At 38.9% G+C, this 16,610-nt stretch overlaps 1 protein-coding gene across 1 annotated transcript in view; it reads right to left on the bottom strand.

Moving 5' to 3' along the window:
• The window catches only part of tenm2a (teneurin transmembrane protein 2a), a 189,483-nt gene that overhangs the window by 9,804 nt on the left and 163,069 nt on the right, over positions 1–16,610 (bottom strand). The window contains exons 12-22 of the mRNA XM_051127510.1: positions 13,722–13,868; positions 12,671–12,881; positions 12,149–12,268; positions 11,229–11,490; positions 10,638–10,905; positions 7,778–7,921; positions 5,959–6,208; positions 4,985–5,005; positions 4,623–4,852; positions 1,813–1,967; positions 648–1,537 (exon numbers count right to left, since the gene is read on the bottom strand). Coding sequence (XP_050983467.1) covers positions 648–1,537; positions 1,813–1,967; positions 4,623–4,852; positions 4,985–5,005; positions 5,959–6,208; positions 7,778–7,921; positions 10,638–10,905; positions 11,229–11,490; positions 12,149–12,268; positions 12,671–12,881; positions 13,722–13,868 — 2,698 coding nt within the window. The remainder of the gene's footprint in view (positions 1–647; positions 1,538–1,812; positions 1,968–4,622; positions 4,853–4,984; positions 5,006–5,958; positions 6,209–7,777; positions 7,922–10,637; positions 10,906–11,228; positions 11,491–12,148; positions 12,269–12,670; positions 12,882–13,721; positions 13,869–16,610) is intronic.

The raw sequence follows: 16,610 nt of genomic DNA, 5'->3' as shown, positions 1-16,610 counted from the left end.
AGCTTTCATCCAAAGTGATCCATGACACACTACCATTCAAAAGTTTGGGGTTGGTAATATATATATATATATATATATATATATATATATATTTTTTTTTTTTTCATGTTTTTGAAAAAGCTCACCAAGGCTGCATTTATTTGACAAAGAATGCAGTAATTAATACAGTTAAAAAAAAGAGTAATATTGTTAAATACTGTTACAATCTAAAACAACTGCTCCTATTTTAGCATATTTTAAACATGTAACAGAGGGTTTGCATTTACATCACGGTTTGGTCAGTTACTCGGATGCGCGGCCATATTGGAAATACTCAGATGTAAACAACAGCATGCATTGCACGGATAATGTACTACTGAATACGTTCTCATAATTTATGCTGTGTAAACCATAGAAAGAACATGTGAAAGCTGCTAAATCATATAGAGAAGGACTTAGTAAGTATTATTTAACATTTATTTATTTTACTTTTTACTGTTATTCTTCTCGTTATTTCCCTACAGCAGCTAATGAACTGGAATTTTCACCCATATTCCCGTGTTGAAGAATAAGATGGATAAAAGTTGGGTGTTGAGTGTTTTCATGCATATACAAAGAATAAAATGTGCATGCAACATGTCATAAACCACCGACACACGGCAACTTACTCATAAAAGGTCGTCCAGCCAGTCTCATCAGCCTTGGTGGCCAACAGGCCTGTGTTTCCATTGTATCCCAGCAGAACGATCTCCTGGTTGAGAGCCGAGATGGAGCGCAGGCTTCCTGCAGGATCCAGTCCCAGCGTGACCACCTGATTCTCAGGCTGCAAGATGAGCCTGAGCAGTCCCGCTCCACCCTGCCCTGCTCCGTCTCTCCGCACTTTCACCGTATTATTGCAGTTATCCACCACTGTGGCCAGCTCTCCATCAGGCCCGTAGCTGAAGTTATAGAGAGGCAGACCTGTCACAAGACTGATGGTCTGTAGATGGAGCCCCTCCTCGTTAAACACATACAGCTCCTGCTCCTGAGGGGACGCGACCTCATATCGGCCCAGCGCTGAAGGCCCTGGTCGGTTTGTGCGCACAGCGCGGATTCTAATGTTATTGAGGTCTGCAATGTAGAGCGTGCCATCCGGCGAGACAGCCAGAGACATGGGAGAATTGAGGCTGGCGTCTGTAGCGTATCCGTCGTCTCCTGCAAAGCAGTTACAGTTGACGTCGTTCTTGCAGTCGCACTCCGACGCAGCGCCAGCCAGAAGTGACATCTCTCCATTGGTGCTAACTTGTCGTACACGGTTGATTTTCTTCTCATCCGTCTCGGCGATGTAGAGCACACCCGTATGGGAGATGGCGATAGCTGTGGCGCTTTCCAGGGCGGAGTGGATGGCCAGTTTGCTTAGGGAATAGTCAATGCCAGGCACCTGGCAGTGCATGGGACGCCCCGCGATGATACTCACTTGGTGGTTTTCAGTGATGCGTAGGATGACGTTGTTCTCTAGGACATACAGAGAGTTATCCATGGGATTTACTGCCAAGTCGGTGGGCCACTCTAAGCGTACCTGGATGGAGAATAATTTAAAGTTTTAAATTAAAAAATGTAAAATTTAAAGCTTTAAGATTAACCGTGCACTTTTCTTGTATCATTTTCTGGGCTTCTGATCAAGTTTTTCCAAGCCTGCTAGAGATGATTAATAACTGCACATCTGCATTTTCAGCTCATAGGGTGTTCTGAAGATTCAGGATTTAAAAAAGTAGATTTTATGATCAAATGAACCATCTAAGTTCCTGTTTCTCCCTGTGAATAATTTATAACGTGAGCTGCCGGATTGCTGACCTGACTGACATCCATGCTGGAATCGCAGCTCAGCGGACGCACAGCGGTGAGGTCGTTGGCGCCCAGCAGAGTAGAGATGATGCCGTTTTGATCCACCTTTCTAATCATGGTGGCATCCACAAAGTACATAAGCCCGTTTTTATCTACAGCAATACCTGAAAAGAGAAACAAAGAGGTAAGAGTCAAGCAGGAAGTTCAGGGGTGATGCCGACTCACAAACCCTTTGCCTGTCAGACTTGTTTATTTTTGTCTTCGGCTTTTCTTAATGATCAGAGCAAGTGAATCTTTGATCTGGTTTCAACCTGTTCTAAGTTTATCTTCAGGCTCTGCTCAATTCGTCTTTCCCTCCCAAGCCCCTGTCCTATATAAGCTAGCAAATAATAAACGTCCATCAAGCGTCACTCCTGTGTCAACCCATCAATTCCTCTTATCAGACACTGAAGGCAGAGCAGACGAGAATATCTCGAAGTGCTGACAAGAAGATGCTCATAGAATGGACCTGTGTAGGTGTATGATGCAGAGGGGTTTGAACAAAAAGACGGGCGAGACAAATAGCATGAGGGGAGAGACTGAGTGCACTTGACTGAGCCTTTTCACTGTGAAGTCATTTGGGAATCGGTAATGAGGCCTGTGTAGTCTGTCACCTCTCTACTCTCTCCCTCCAGAAGCTCAAATTCAACGTCACATACAGAAAATGTGACAATGTGACATCCTTGACAGTTTGGTGTCAGACTGGCTATTTTTTCCTTACACCAAACCTGGATTTCACTTTTAAAACCTACTCTAACTTATCATTGTACCTTTATCTTTTCCTTTCTCGTTGCTATATTTCTTTTTTGGTTGAATATGTTGTGCTTCCCGTTTTGATTTGATTGAACTTTGAATTTGTAACCCATTACGTGTATAAATTAAGGTAGAATTAATGAAGTTCCCTCAAAGTATTAACTTTGTCTCAGATGTCACTCTATTTCATGAGGAAAAATAGGTGGAGACTGGTAAAGTTTTTTTTTTTTTTTTTTGTGCACAAAAAGTATTCCTGTAGATTCATAAAATTATGGTTGAACCACTGATGTCTCATGGACTATTTTAACGATGTCCTTACTGCCTTTCTGGGCCTTAAACGTGGTAGTTGCACTGCTGTCTATGCAGCGCAACTACCACTGTTATTGACAACAGTTTCAAATATTGATTAATTGGGTAGATTTAAGTATTAGACATTAAAGAAAACATATGGTTTTTATAATACTAAGGTGATTATAAAAATTGCCCTTACAAATCTAAAAAATGCCCCTGGAAAATATATCCTCTTAATAGAAAAGTTAATTTCTGACCCTGCGTGGATGGGGTGAGAATTTTTAGGTACCTGATGATTCGATTCAAATTGATTATTGGGGTTACGGTTCACAGTTTTTCATCACATTTTTGATCACCAAATGCACCAGTATTTTGATACAAAAACACACAAGTCTATAGTATGGGTAGTCCTGACTAAAGAAATCAGTCCTAATAATTACTATCTTCCTAATAAATCAAAAATATTTTACACTTCCCATTAGGCATGTGCCTGAATCTCAATATCATGTTTGGAAAGGAAATGACATGTACTACGGAACCCCTAAACGGAATAAATGCGAGATGGGAGGGGGAAAAAAATATCTGTTTCAATGCTTTCACTCACAATTATGTCGTTGGGTAATTATATTGTATGTAAATTGTAGGCATCAGGGAGCTGTTATTAATTTGCTCGCTTTTTACTTTCACTTTCAAGATTAGCGATTGCACATACTCTGTGTATATTAGAGAGAGGCAGTACTTGCCACACATTTTACAAGATTAGATGTTTGTCAGTGGTGCTCAGGATCTACAAATCATTCACCATCGTCCTATCAGTCACCTCTCCTTACTCTGTTTATGTGGTAACTGGTAAGAGAAATTGTATATAGTCTAATGTAACAGGCTACCGCTAAGCGGCTAACCATGTTTGTTTACTGGTTCCGTAGAACGCGTTTCGTTGTCCGTGCCTTTGCAAATACAGATTCGGGCACATCCCTACTTACCATAATAATAAGTACTTGCCGTCACTGAAAATGGGGCAGGACGTATTTGTTTTTCTTCCTCCATTGCTGTTGCTGTTTTTTCCCCAACAGCATCATGTTATTATTATTAAGCCTAGGCTATTATTATTATATTAACTAGAAAATCGTTTTTTGAAGTTTGTGAATTGATGCAAATCGCTAGAAGACTGAATTGCGATTAAAATGTAAACAGATTTTTTCCCCCACTCCTATTGGATATACATCACAATATGGAAGAAAAAATCTGTTTTTACTTCTACTTCATCATGACTTTAATCAGAACTCTCCCGTCTAATCTATTCAGTAGAACTCATTGTGATTTTTCTTTCTCTGTATAATACAAAAATACGCTCACTTACAGCTCTGAACTGTAACATGAGAGTTAAAAGAGCCACCACATTAAGTAACATTATCTTTGAGAGACAGACAGAGAGAGAGAGAATACCAAGAGACTCCGATAATCGAAGCCGGAGACTCGCACTCCCCATAGCACATTCAGAAATTAATTAATAGCTTAAGGTTGAATGTTCTCTGTGATTGTGGAAGCAGCTGGAGGATAAGGCTCTTTTTATCCATGTTAGGTGTCACTGCGACAAAGGAAGCAGATGTAAAGACAGCCTGCAGAAACATTTCTTCACCTCAGACAGACACATGTGAAGACGTTAGTGTGATTTAAGGGATAACCCATGCAATAAGCTTTGGCTTGTGTTTTTATTTTCTTCTTTTCCACCTCACCTTTGGGGCTCATGAGAGTGGCTTCTACAGCTTTGCCCCCGTCCCCGCATCTCTCGTCAAAGGGCAGGCATTGTTCTCCCGTGCCAGCCACTACTTCGGCATTGTCGGCCAGCAGTCTTCCCCCTGTGAGCGATCGCACCTTGTAGATTCGCCGAGAATTTGTGTCAGAGATGAACAGAGCCCCAGAGACTGGGTCCACAGCCAGGAAGTACTTATGAGTCGGGTTGTTACTACGAAAAATGAGGTCATTACGAAGTCAGTGCTGCAATTACGCAATTAGGCATAATGCGTTGCTCTGTCGCTATATTTATATTCAGTGAATAATCCAACTGAAGTTAAATAGGGAGAAATTAAAAGCTCACCTGTGTCGAAAATCCTTATTTCTGTAAATGAAGAAAAAGAATCACCATTATGATTCCAAAATATGAAATATGTATTGTATATTTTATTTAAGTGTCAACAAGGGCTGTCAAACGATTAATTGCATACCAAATTAAAAGTTTGAGTTTGCCTAATAAATGTGTGTGTACTGTGTGTAATTATTAATATATAAATACTCACAAACTAATGTATATAAACATTTTTATTTATATATATTATAAATTATCTAAAAATTATAAACTTGTAAATATTTCTTAAATATATACATGAATGTGTTTGTATTTACATATGCATAATAATTACACACATATATTAGACAAACTCAGACTTTTATTTTGTATGCAATTAATCGTGATTAATCGTTTGACAACCCTAGTGTAAACTGATTATGAGTAAAAGGCTTCACACTAAGGCATGTGCTGCAGTTTCGTCGTCTGCCACTTTAAATGCTCAAGCTTTTAAAAGCAGGATGAATCCTAATGGGTTGCTAATGATTTTTTCATCAGCTGGAAAAAATGAAAGTGATTCCAATGATAATGTTCCGCTGAGCTGTTCTCATTATAGTTGTGTAGACTCGGCTTTTCTTTTAAATTTAGAATGATTTTTAAAACTTTTCTGAAGTTATGCAGTAGGACAACCCTTTATTTTAAGGACCAATTCTCACTATTACCTACTTGCTTATTAGCATGCATATTACTACTGTAGCATATTGGCTGTTTATTAATACTTATAAAGCACATATTAATGCCTTATTCTGCAAGACCATATTTTGCATCCTTTATTCCTAAACTTAACAACTGCCTTACTAACTACTGATAAGCAGCAAACTAAAAGTTCGAGGCAAAAATCTTAGTTAATAGTGAGAAATAGACCTTAAAATAAAGTGTCACCCATTTTAGTTATCATCCTTGGTGTGAACGGGCCTCTAAAGTTTCCTCTGGTCCTTTCTCAATACCTGAGCTCCAGTATGCGTGTGGTATTGAGGTTGGGATAAACTCTGCGTACGAAATTCAAGTCTCCGACGTAGAGGCTGCCATCAATGCCTGCTGCCAGGGCTACAGGTGCCAACAGCTTATTTCCATCAGCCAGGCCATTACAGCTCGGGCATGAGATGCTTCGTCGACGCCCATTACCCATGATGCTTGTGATGATGGGTGGCTGCTGGGACACAAAGACGTTCTCACCGCTGCCCTTATGAAGGATGCCTGGTGTCAGATGAATAAAGAAACAATAACCATTTAAATGGAAAAAGAAAGTGCCATTTTCAAAAGACCATTTTTAGTAAAAGCTGTTTACCTGGGCCATTTCTGAACATTACAACCACATTTTCGGAGCATTACATTAAATTATTGATCAAAGCGACAGGCTCTTCCACTGAAAGCAGCCAGGCATCACATCACATTACACTTCCTGTGTGTCAGAGAGAGATGGCCCTGTCCTCATTCCAAACCCCAGTCTCAGCTGGTGTGAGACTGGTCCGGAAAAGTTATTTCACAGTTTACTCATTAACATTCAAGATTCTAATTTAAGTGTATAATTACTTAATACAGTTCATATAATGATCAAAGTTCAAATATTTATCTAATAATACTACACTCTAAAAAAATTCTGGGTTAAATATAACCCAGTGCTGGGTTAAATATGGACAAACCCAGTGACTGGGATGTTTTGACCCAGCGGTTGAGTTAAATGTTTAACCCAATCTTCTGGGTAGTTTTTAAACTATTGTTTAAAAATTACTAAATGGCTGTATTATAATGAACCCAAAATAGGTTGTAACACATGCATACTAGGGCCATCATCAATAATCAGAATGAGTGATTTCAAAATGTATCAAATAATCAAAATGTATGATTTATTACACAACATTTATTCGAGATACAACTATTTGAAAATCTGGAATCTGAGGGTGCAAAAAAATCTAAATCGCCTTTAAAGTTGTCCAAATGAAGTACCTTTTGATATATTTACAGTTCAAAATTTACAAAATATCTTTATGGAACATGATCTTTACTCAATATCCTAATGATTTTTGCCATAAAAGAAAAATCATTTTGACCCATACTATGTATTTTTGGCTATTGCTACAAATATACCTGTGCAACTTATGATTGATTTTGTGGTCCAGGGTCAAATATGTTCATTTATTGAACATATTCCTTCTGAAGTTCAAGTTTAAGAATTAGTCACAGTTTCTTGCAAGGTTTCATGACCATTTTTATATAACATTTTAAAACTAACCACTGTTAAATTTCGTTTTATTTGACAAAAACATACAGTTAGACTGTAATATTGTGAAATATTACAATTTAAAACAACTGTTTTCTATTCAATATATATATTAAAATGTTTTTGGGTTTTTTTTGTGACGACAAAGTTGATTTTTCTGTATCTGCATTACTCTACTATATGAGTAGTTCAGATGCAAAAGCCTGTAAGTACCATCTGAAATTTTCTTTTATCAGGCTTCTATATTTATGTTCAGTTCTTTCACTTTAATTGCATAGAAAAGGACCTATACGTTGTCACTGGAGTAAAATTACTGAACCTAAACACAGGTTTTAGATGAAAATTTCAGATGACACTATATATATATATATAAACAGAGAGAGAGAGAGAGAGAGAGAGAGAGAGAACTATATATATTGTTCTCCTTTTGGGTATGTTTAATTTCATCATGCTATGAAGTGCTGCCACAAATGCCCCCATCTAAATAAATAAATACACACAAAACAGGTGCATTTTGCCCCTGTACAAGAACATAAGGCTCATACCACTGCGCAGGTTCAGTATATGGTGTTTGTCCAGAGACCAGCCGCCAAGATTGGAAGGTTCCAGCTCATAGCCTTGAAGCATAGCCGTCCTCTTCTCCCAAAGCACTAGACTAGGACATGATTCATATTCATACCCCACAGAGACTTGGGGACAAAGAGAGAGAGAGAGGGAAAAAAAGAGAGTACACAAAATGTATCAAAACAGCATTTAATTAACTACATGACAGGCCAATATTAGAGATGATTAATTTACATACAATGCAAGCAGATTGGATGGGGAGTCTAGCTGGGAAACAGTGAGGGAGAATATAAATATTTATTTGAAAACCACATGCTAAATTAAAAGCCAGAACATTTAGAGAAACAATAAAAATTCAGCACTCAGAGACGCACATATGAGGCAACTGTAAGCTATAAATGACCCTGCAACAATCATCACAACATTTCTCTTTCCTGCTTTGTGGACTGCTGGGCAGAAGTAGGACATATCAGGTTCTGGGCAAGCCTTCACAAATCACCGCAGCTTGGGTGCTTTCACAACCACAAAGCACCTCGGTAAAGTGTGAACGTGATTTGTTCAGACACCCCGTGGCTGGACATGACTACAGCTTTCACTTCTCCGACAGGACTGTGTGATCTGTGCTGCTGCCACGGGGTCATCGCAAGATCCGTGTTTCCACAAAAAACTTTGCTTCCAGTTCTTGAAAGTGGAGCACAACTCCATGAATTCATTAGCATAAATACATATGGAGATATACCGACGAGGCAGGTGAGAATTTATAGCTGTGTAGACGCGAGTGGGACTGTGGGTACCTCAAAATATAAATGAAAAAGACGTAGAGAGCTGGAAGGTACTGTAGACAGGCTGAGAAAGCGGCAGAAAGACAAAGAGAGATTAGTGGGTGTTATAAGGAGGTCACGCCAGACAGAATGCTGTTCTCAGCGTTTCCTTCGGCTCACTGCGGCTGCTCTCTGAACCTGTGTGTTTCTCTGACAGGGACGGTCAGGCTGAATGATCTTTGGGTCATACATTCGCACGCATGAGCACAAATCCCGTCTGATGTGTTAACTCTCACTGCATTCAGTCAGCAGGGTGACCGATCACCCATGCCTGTTTAACTGCCGCGTGTCCTGAACGGGCACTACAGTCAGCCGGGGGCCCAAATGAATACCCGTCAAGCGCCAAACGTGGATAAATTTTATATCTGGCGGATGAATTTCACAGTCCCACAAGCCAATCTGGAGGTTGACGATTTTTTTATAATGGATTAGTTGGATTTGTGTGTTGTGATGTGGAGAACATCTGTCAAGTAACGTCACTTAAGATAGTGAAAAGCATGTTTGTATAGTAAGATGAATTTGAAAACTGGTGAAGTGGAGAAAGCACACAACCCAAGCTGTTCAAAGCATGAGAGCACTTTACATTAGCCGTTTCAAAGGAGGCTCATAAGAGGAGAGTTTAATGTGGGCCGGGTACCGTGTCAAGTGCTGACAGAGCGTTTGTGCTGTTTAATGCGCTTGAGAGATGCGTTTAATGCATTTGCCTGCGCACATCTTACATTTTACTGTTATATTCCTTTTTCTGTAAATGTTATGGACTGAAAGTCATGCATTTTTTTTTTTTTACTAAACTTTACAGTAGTAATGGACCAAATGTTTTTTAAATGAAACAAAACTGAAAATTAAAGATTTAATTTATCTGAAAACCAAAACTGGAAATAATAATTATTTGATGAACAATTACACTAAATAATCAACACTCAAAAACTGAGCTGTATAAAAAAAAATAAACTGCACATAAGGCTAACTACTGAGCGACAGATATTGAATGGCTTTCCTGAGGGAAATATAACATATAACATGACGTTGTTTACAAGCTGTTTTATTGACGTCTTTCTGTGTTTGAAACAATGATTGTCACATTAGACCTGATATATTTCAGTAACTGTTTCTTTTAACATACCTTCTGATGTTCATTCATGTTTATTTTGTGCTATAACTAGTAATAAAGAGGAAGATGATTGGTTCATGTGCTGCTTGAACTGAAGCGGCCACAACGATGTGTCATGCCACATTAAAAAGCATCAAAACAACATTTGTTTGTCTACATTCTGTTATAAAATTACCAGATTTTAAAATTTCATATCAAAATTAAAGCAAAAAGCTTATAGTGATTATTGGATGGTAGGTGCACTACTTGTTTAGTTAAGTTTTGTTTATGGATCAGCTGAAAACAGCAGACTCAAGGTCATGTTTACATGACAACAATGTACTAAAAACAAAAAATTGTTTTCTTTGCATTTTTGAAAGTTTTTGTGTACAGATGATAATATTGTCAAAACTATCCCCACTAACACGGATCCGCAAAAATTACACTTTGTGAACCAATGCTACAGGCCTGCACCCAAAACATTGTCATATTTTCAGTTAAAAATATCTTGGTTTATTAAAACAAAGATTGTTTAAAAACTAGAAATCAATAGCCCTAGCGTCCACACAGCTGATATTTTTACCCACTGTAGCTTATCAATGTTGTGAGAACAAAACACAGTCAAAACGTGACATCGCGTTGCGCTAATTAAACATCCCGTTTTCGTTCAATTATTTTCTCCCTCCAAAATGATTTAGGCTAAAACTCATTTTCATTTACAGTAGATTCTTTTCAGTTACCAATTATGAAAATTGTTCAGTAGTCATTTGCTCATGTGGACATCAGCCAATATATTTTTTGATAAAATATTTTCTTGGAGGTCAAAATAATTAGATATTTACAAAACTAGTAACTGTAATGGGATAATAACATTGGAGCATGTGTGCTAATAACTAAGCCACAGAACCAGTCACAATTATGCATGCTTACCCACTGCATCAGAGAGGCCGTAGACACGCTGTCCGTATGCATCTGTCTTGTCCCAGATGAAGGTGTAGGCAAGATTGGGTGAGGCGTGGAACCACTTCTGAAAGAGGTGTCCCTCCACAGCAACCATCAGATGGACTTTGACCAGGCTGAGAGGCACCACGGCTTGAGTCATGGTGATCTTGAGCAAAGAACGGTAACCTGAGGTCCGTGAACTCAGGTGACAGAGCTTTAGATTGATGCCAGGAATCTCTAGCTGCTCATGCAGAACCTGGTGGACAGATGGAAGAATGACTTTCACGTCATAGGAAAAGGGTATTTTCAAACAAGAAAAGAAAATGATTAGGAAGGTCAGAGGGTAGAAGAAAGACTGAGAGGAAGGAGAAATGCAAAAAAGAGTATAATTAGAGTGAAAATGCTTGATGAGGGATGACCTGTGAGTTTGGTCAGGTTAACAACCTGTCAACTCATTTAATGACCAGAGAGAGTGGTGAAAGAACATGAATAAAGGAAGAAAAGAGCAATATTTGGGAAATGCATTCATCTGCTAATTACAGTAATGAAGGTTTCAAGGAAGTGAGGATCTCATCACACCTGTGTCTCTGGAATGATAGACCTTTCTCCTGGCTTGGAACTGAAGAAAGAAGAAAGTGGGGAGGCCACCACCACAGGATCAGGCCTCACAAAGCCACTGAGGTCACAGCTTGGGATGGTGTTCTCCTCTGTCTTCAACATCAGAGTGTCCATGGCGTAGAAAATATTCCACGGGAGCCACACGGTGCGCTCTTGACTCAAAAATGGAGCCCGTTCGAATCGGAGTGTGAGAGAGGCTCCACCGTTGGCAATGAGGTCAAATCTAATGACACAGACCGAGAGGAAGGGGGAAAGACAAACAGAGTGCTAAAAAACCAAATATGTACTTGTGTTATTCTCGGTTATTGATAGCACCATTACATTCTAAATGCTTTTACCATTAAAAATGCCATTTCGCTGGGAGGGATAATTCATTGTTTTGATAGATTGCAGTCATTTCGATGGAAAGACTGAGTTTACTCGGCTCTAAATGAATCTAATAAAGATTTGTTCAGTTAGTATGTAGCTCTCTAAATCACTAGAAGCTTATGTAAACAAGCAAGTCACAAAATAAAGCTTGGCAGCAGAAATAATTAAAGTGTTTCAGAGGGGAAAGGGTTGTTTGTTGCTTGGATAATCGGCTTGGATGTGTAGGTACCAGGGTTGGGCAAAACTCTTCCATCCATCCGTCCATGAAATCTCAAGCATTTTTAAACATTTTTCACAATACTTAATCAAGGCTGTCAAGCCAACGTTCTAAGTTTGTCTTTATTCTTCAAAAATTCAAAAAATTCAGAATTTGAAAATTTAAATTTAAAATTTAAATTGCATTTCGGCATCCAATTTGCCACCTTAAAACTTATCAGTTGAAGTGCAATTTAAAAAGCAAGTCAGTTGTTTGTGTACAACCCTGGTTAGTACTAATACTGCGGTAAACTTACGTTCCATCCTGGCGTGTGAGGGTGTAGCCGTACTGCGGGTACTTGACAAACGACACGTTAACACCCACCAGTGGGGTTCCATCAGTTGTCACCACCTGACCTCTGATCAGTGATGCCAGGCTGGAGAGCACAGAACAAACAAGAAGACATCAGCTGCTCGATAACGAATAAATCTAAAGTGATACCATCAATCCAACCCCTGCTGTCAAAAAAACCCCCATAAATTTCCCATTAGCCAACACATCTGTCAGTCTTTCCAAGAAATACAGTAGAAAAAGACAGGAAGATGTTCTAGCACTACTGACAACAATCAATACAGTTTCTCAAAAATAGCTCTGGTGTTACGAAATAACACAGAACTGACAATAACTATCCCAGCACTCAATTTTCTCTCAGCAGATATAGCATAAATTGTGTGCACTTCAGTGGATATTTCATTTCTCTTCTACCGTACAATACAAGAGACATGACATTTACTAACCAAGCAGGTAGGAAGTTGTTGTGCACAGTAAAGCAAGTTACCTTGCGTTAAACGGATTGTCTGCAGGTATTATATGAGTGCTGTCCCGGCCCACTAGCATCTTGACACGGTCGTAGAAGGAACGGACTTTCTGCTCAGGGTGCTGGCCCTGCTGGATGACCTGCAAGGGATCCCTGGACCCTCTACAAAGTGGACTGTTCTGGCAGGGACTTTGGATACAGCAGTCTGGATCCATACAGTCAGTCAGACCATCTAGAAGAAAGGAAACAGCGGTGTGATGAGTAATGTCATATTACGACGGTGCACAATCAATCAGAGCTGCCTAAGGCTGCAAAAGATTTCTCTCTTCATCTCGTTCTCTGTGAACATTCTTCATCTGTTGAACAAGAGGCCGTTTCATCAAAGTGTTCTTGTACGTTTTGAACACAAAGATGTTGGATTTGAATTTTGTCTCTGTTCCAGTATTCATTTACCAAAGAGTTTGAAAAGTGCTTTCTTCTTTCTCTCACCTTTAGGCTTTGAATTAAATTACTTACTACAGAACATCTGACTCGCCTTTTTTTAATCCGTCGTTTGAGATGAAAGCCAACAGTCCAGCTCTAGTTATTTTCTGAGAAAAGGTTAGGTTATTTCTATAAAATTTACACATTCAAGAATTGTGAACAGAGGTATAGATCCAAACAAAATGTTTGATTGCATATTTACTGTACCTTCAGAACCACAAACAAATGAGTGTACTAAACAGCATCTCTCAATTCATTAGAGCATGAAACACATTAAAGCAGCAGTGTGTATTGTTCAATATAAAAAAGCCAGTCACAAGAAAAATTTCCCCTCTAAAAGTGCAACTTATTGTTTGGAGAAACAATAGAAAACAGTTAGAATACCTGCGAATTATAATTGTTGTTATTTTTTTCTTTTTACATAACTCAGTTTGGAATTACGTAAAAATACTCTAGAAATTATACACAGCAGCTTTTCCTGAAATTACAGAAATGACACACAGCAGCTGTTCCTGTGCACATGTGGCTGTTCCAATCATGTACAATCTTTGCCACAAAGTTCCCACAGAGTCAACAAAAGATCTCTCACCTCCTTCATTATCTTTGTTGTCTGCACATGAAGTCTCCATGGCGACATTGCAACCGGTGCCTCTCCATCCAGTTTTGCACTCACAGTGCCAGCTGTTTTGACCCAGCAGACACTGTCCATTTCCATTACATCGGTTCGGACAGCCATCTGGAAGAGCCAGAAAGAGAATGAAGATGGATTTAGAGAGGCTGAAATCCATCACGCCAGTCATCAGAGCACTGATACATCAATAACTGTGTCCAAAAGTTTGAAAACAAGCTAGAAATAGTTTCCAGTAGGAATGTTCATTTCGGTTATTTTTCCTAGCCAGCGCTCGTTAAATGACAAGATTATTTCAAATTAGAATTTTATTATTTTAGAAAAGTTAAGTGTCTGTGACTCGTTAAAAATACCAAGATTTGTTTTCGAGGGATTCATTTTACATGAACAAACAATAGAAAATGAGGATTCACATGGACACATCACACACCTGCAGCACTTCTGCGAATGGAGAATAACATAATAAAGCTAGGCTATATATATAACTAATGAATAGGTCTATACAATAAATATTTTTAAAGAGTTTTGGTTCATTTTTGTGCTGCGCGAAAGGAAGACGGCTGAAAGCGCATCCTATTTTTCTATATTTTAAAAAAGCACAAAGATTTGTTTTTATTGTTAATGTATGCAAATACAAGCAAACCGTTTAGTTTAGATTATCTGTATGATTAGGAGTCGTTTCCACTCTAAGAAGGAAAAAAATCAAGGGAGTGTTGCTAACTTGACAGTGCAGCCTTTCCATTATTATAATAAAATACAGCCAACCAACATATGGAAAAATCATGCTGCTTAATTGTTATCAGTGTATTGCCAGATATTTTAAATCATTTAACTGACTGTATTAATCAGTCAAAATTCTTTCTGACGGCTACCGGTTAACCGGTTAACCAGTTAAAATGAGCATCCCTAGTTTCCAGAGTTCAAGTTGAATCGAATAGAACCAAACAGAACAGAAATAAACTGATTTACAATTGAATATTTACTAAATGTATTTGTAAAAAAAAAAAAAAAAAATAATAATAATAATAATAAAAAAATATATAGATATATATGTATATATATATATATACATATTTAAATCATTTGCCTTTTGGCATTGCTTTATGGTTATGTGGGTATATCTGTACATTTTCAGACAATCAATTTTATGTTCAGCTGTTTATGTGCTCAACTTATTAATTTATTCTTAGAATTAAAACCTGTGTAATGCAATTTTATACAAATAGCTCTAAAACAGCACACAAAGCATATTAACGAAAACTGCAGACATTATCCAGACAATAAAAATGGACTGCCACAAATGAACACGAAATGCAAATTAGAATCATTCCTTATGCTAATATGTACCTAGGTTTTCAAACTTTTGGCTGTGACACTACAGGCAGACATGCATCAGTGCTCACGCACAAACATATCTGCCTTCAATGCGCTCAAAGCCCGTCTGAGGGGATGAAGTATATGAAAAGCATTACTATTCACACCTCAAATCAGTTCAAACCCTGAGAGCAATTAAATTATCTTAGGGAGTCTCTGCTGATAGCCGCTGTTGGTAGCAAATGAATTTATCAGAACTCATCCATTCAGGAGGGGATATTTGTAAAGAGCGCATACACTCTCCGACTGTTCATTTACAGTAGCTGATTTGATTTGTCCGGATAGAGAGCAATGCTCTCATGCAAGAATGTGGTTAGGACAGAGCGGAGTCTACAGATCAGATTAGGACGCCTCTTTAGTCGAGGTACTGGAGACTTTGGTATAAGAACACAGTGTGGGAGAATACAAAGGTGTAGACTTGTTTTAAAAGTGCCTTGATAAATACATCAAGTTTTCGGAGTGAAGTGTGCCGTGCGTGTGGGTGTTTAATGTATGCAGTTAGGGGATAAACAGCCTTCCTAAAAGACAAAAGGCGGAAAACAATCTTGTCACAACAGAAGAGCGTGGATTGATGTGAATGTTTCAAGGAAGCTCTCTCGGGGAAAGGCAGAGACTGAGATGAACAAACACAAAGAGAAATGAAAAGGCTAAGCACTATTCTCCTTGAGCCACACAAGTCCATAATTAAGCACCCTAGAGACGTGACCTGACATTTCCGAGTCATCAGGAGTTTTGTGTAAATAAAACATGCGGTCTAAAAATCTCAGCACTGCCGTGGGCATCGTCTCTTTCCTCGCTGTAAAACGACAACCACGCTGCGACCTCACACTGTGTCATCAGAAACCATTGCTGGTGCCCTGGAGTTCAATCTCTAACAGTTAACACTTCTGTTAGTGTGTCACAGCCTCCGCTTATGGTTACCCTGGAAACACAGCCTTTTGGAAGGAGCCGGTTTCCTTCATCGCAAGGCTATGTAGTATTATTGGCAGCTGACCCAGCGCAGGTGACACTTTAGATGATTTGTGATGAGTGAAATTGAAATGGCCTCGACCAGAGGAGTGTGAAAGCCCAGGGTGCGCTGGAACGCATTCAGCCATTGTGTCTCAAATCAAATGTTGCTTTAATTAATGTAATTTTCAATGTCTGGGGTCCTTGAGATGCCACATTAACAGCCTGCTATGCATCGATTGTCACGCAATATTGAGCTGAGAGAAAAGTCACTTAGCAATGATTGCCTTTTAAATGGAGCTGCCATTTTAAGCAGCCAAATACTTATGAAACACCAGGACAGCAAAATCTATGGTGACCATTGATCTTCCTCTTTGGGCAGCACTGAGCAGGGCCCCTCTTTCATGCCAAAGGCCAGTCGATTCTCAGAACGCTAACTAGAATAAAGTGGGATTTCACAAACTATTAAGCCACCTGGCTAAAGTAATGCAGGTTGACTCTATTGTAATCTACTTAAAACGGAGCTGA

This window comes from Labeo rohita, chromosome 14, assembly GCF_022985175.1.
Source record: "Labeo rohita strain BAU-BD-2019 chromosome 14, IGBB_LRoh.1.0, whole genome shotgun sequence".
NCBI classification, from domain to species: Eukaryota; Metazoa; Chordata; class Actinopteri; order Cypriniformes; family Cyprinidae; genus Labeo; species Labeo rohita.
The sequence above is the reverse complement of the archived record's forward strand: the minus strand, read 5'-3'. Positions and strand labels throughout refer to the sequence as shown.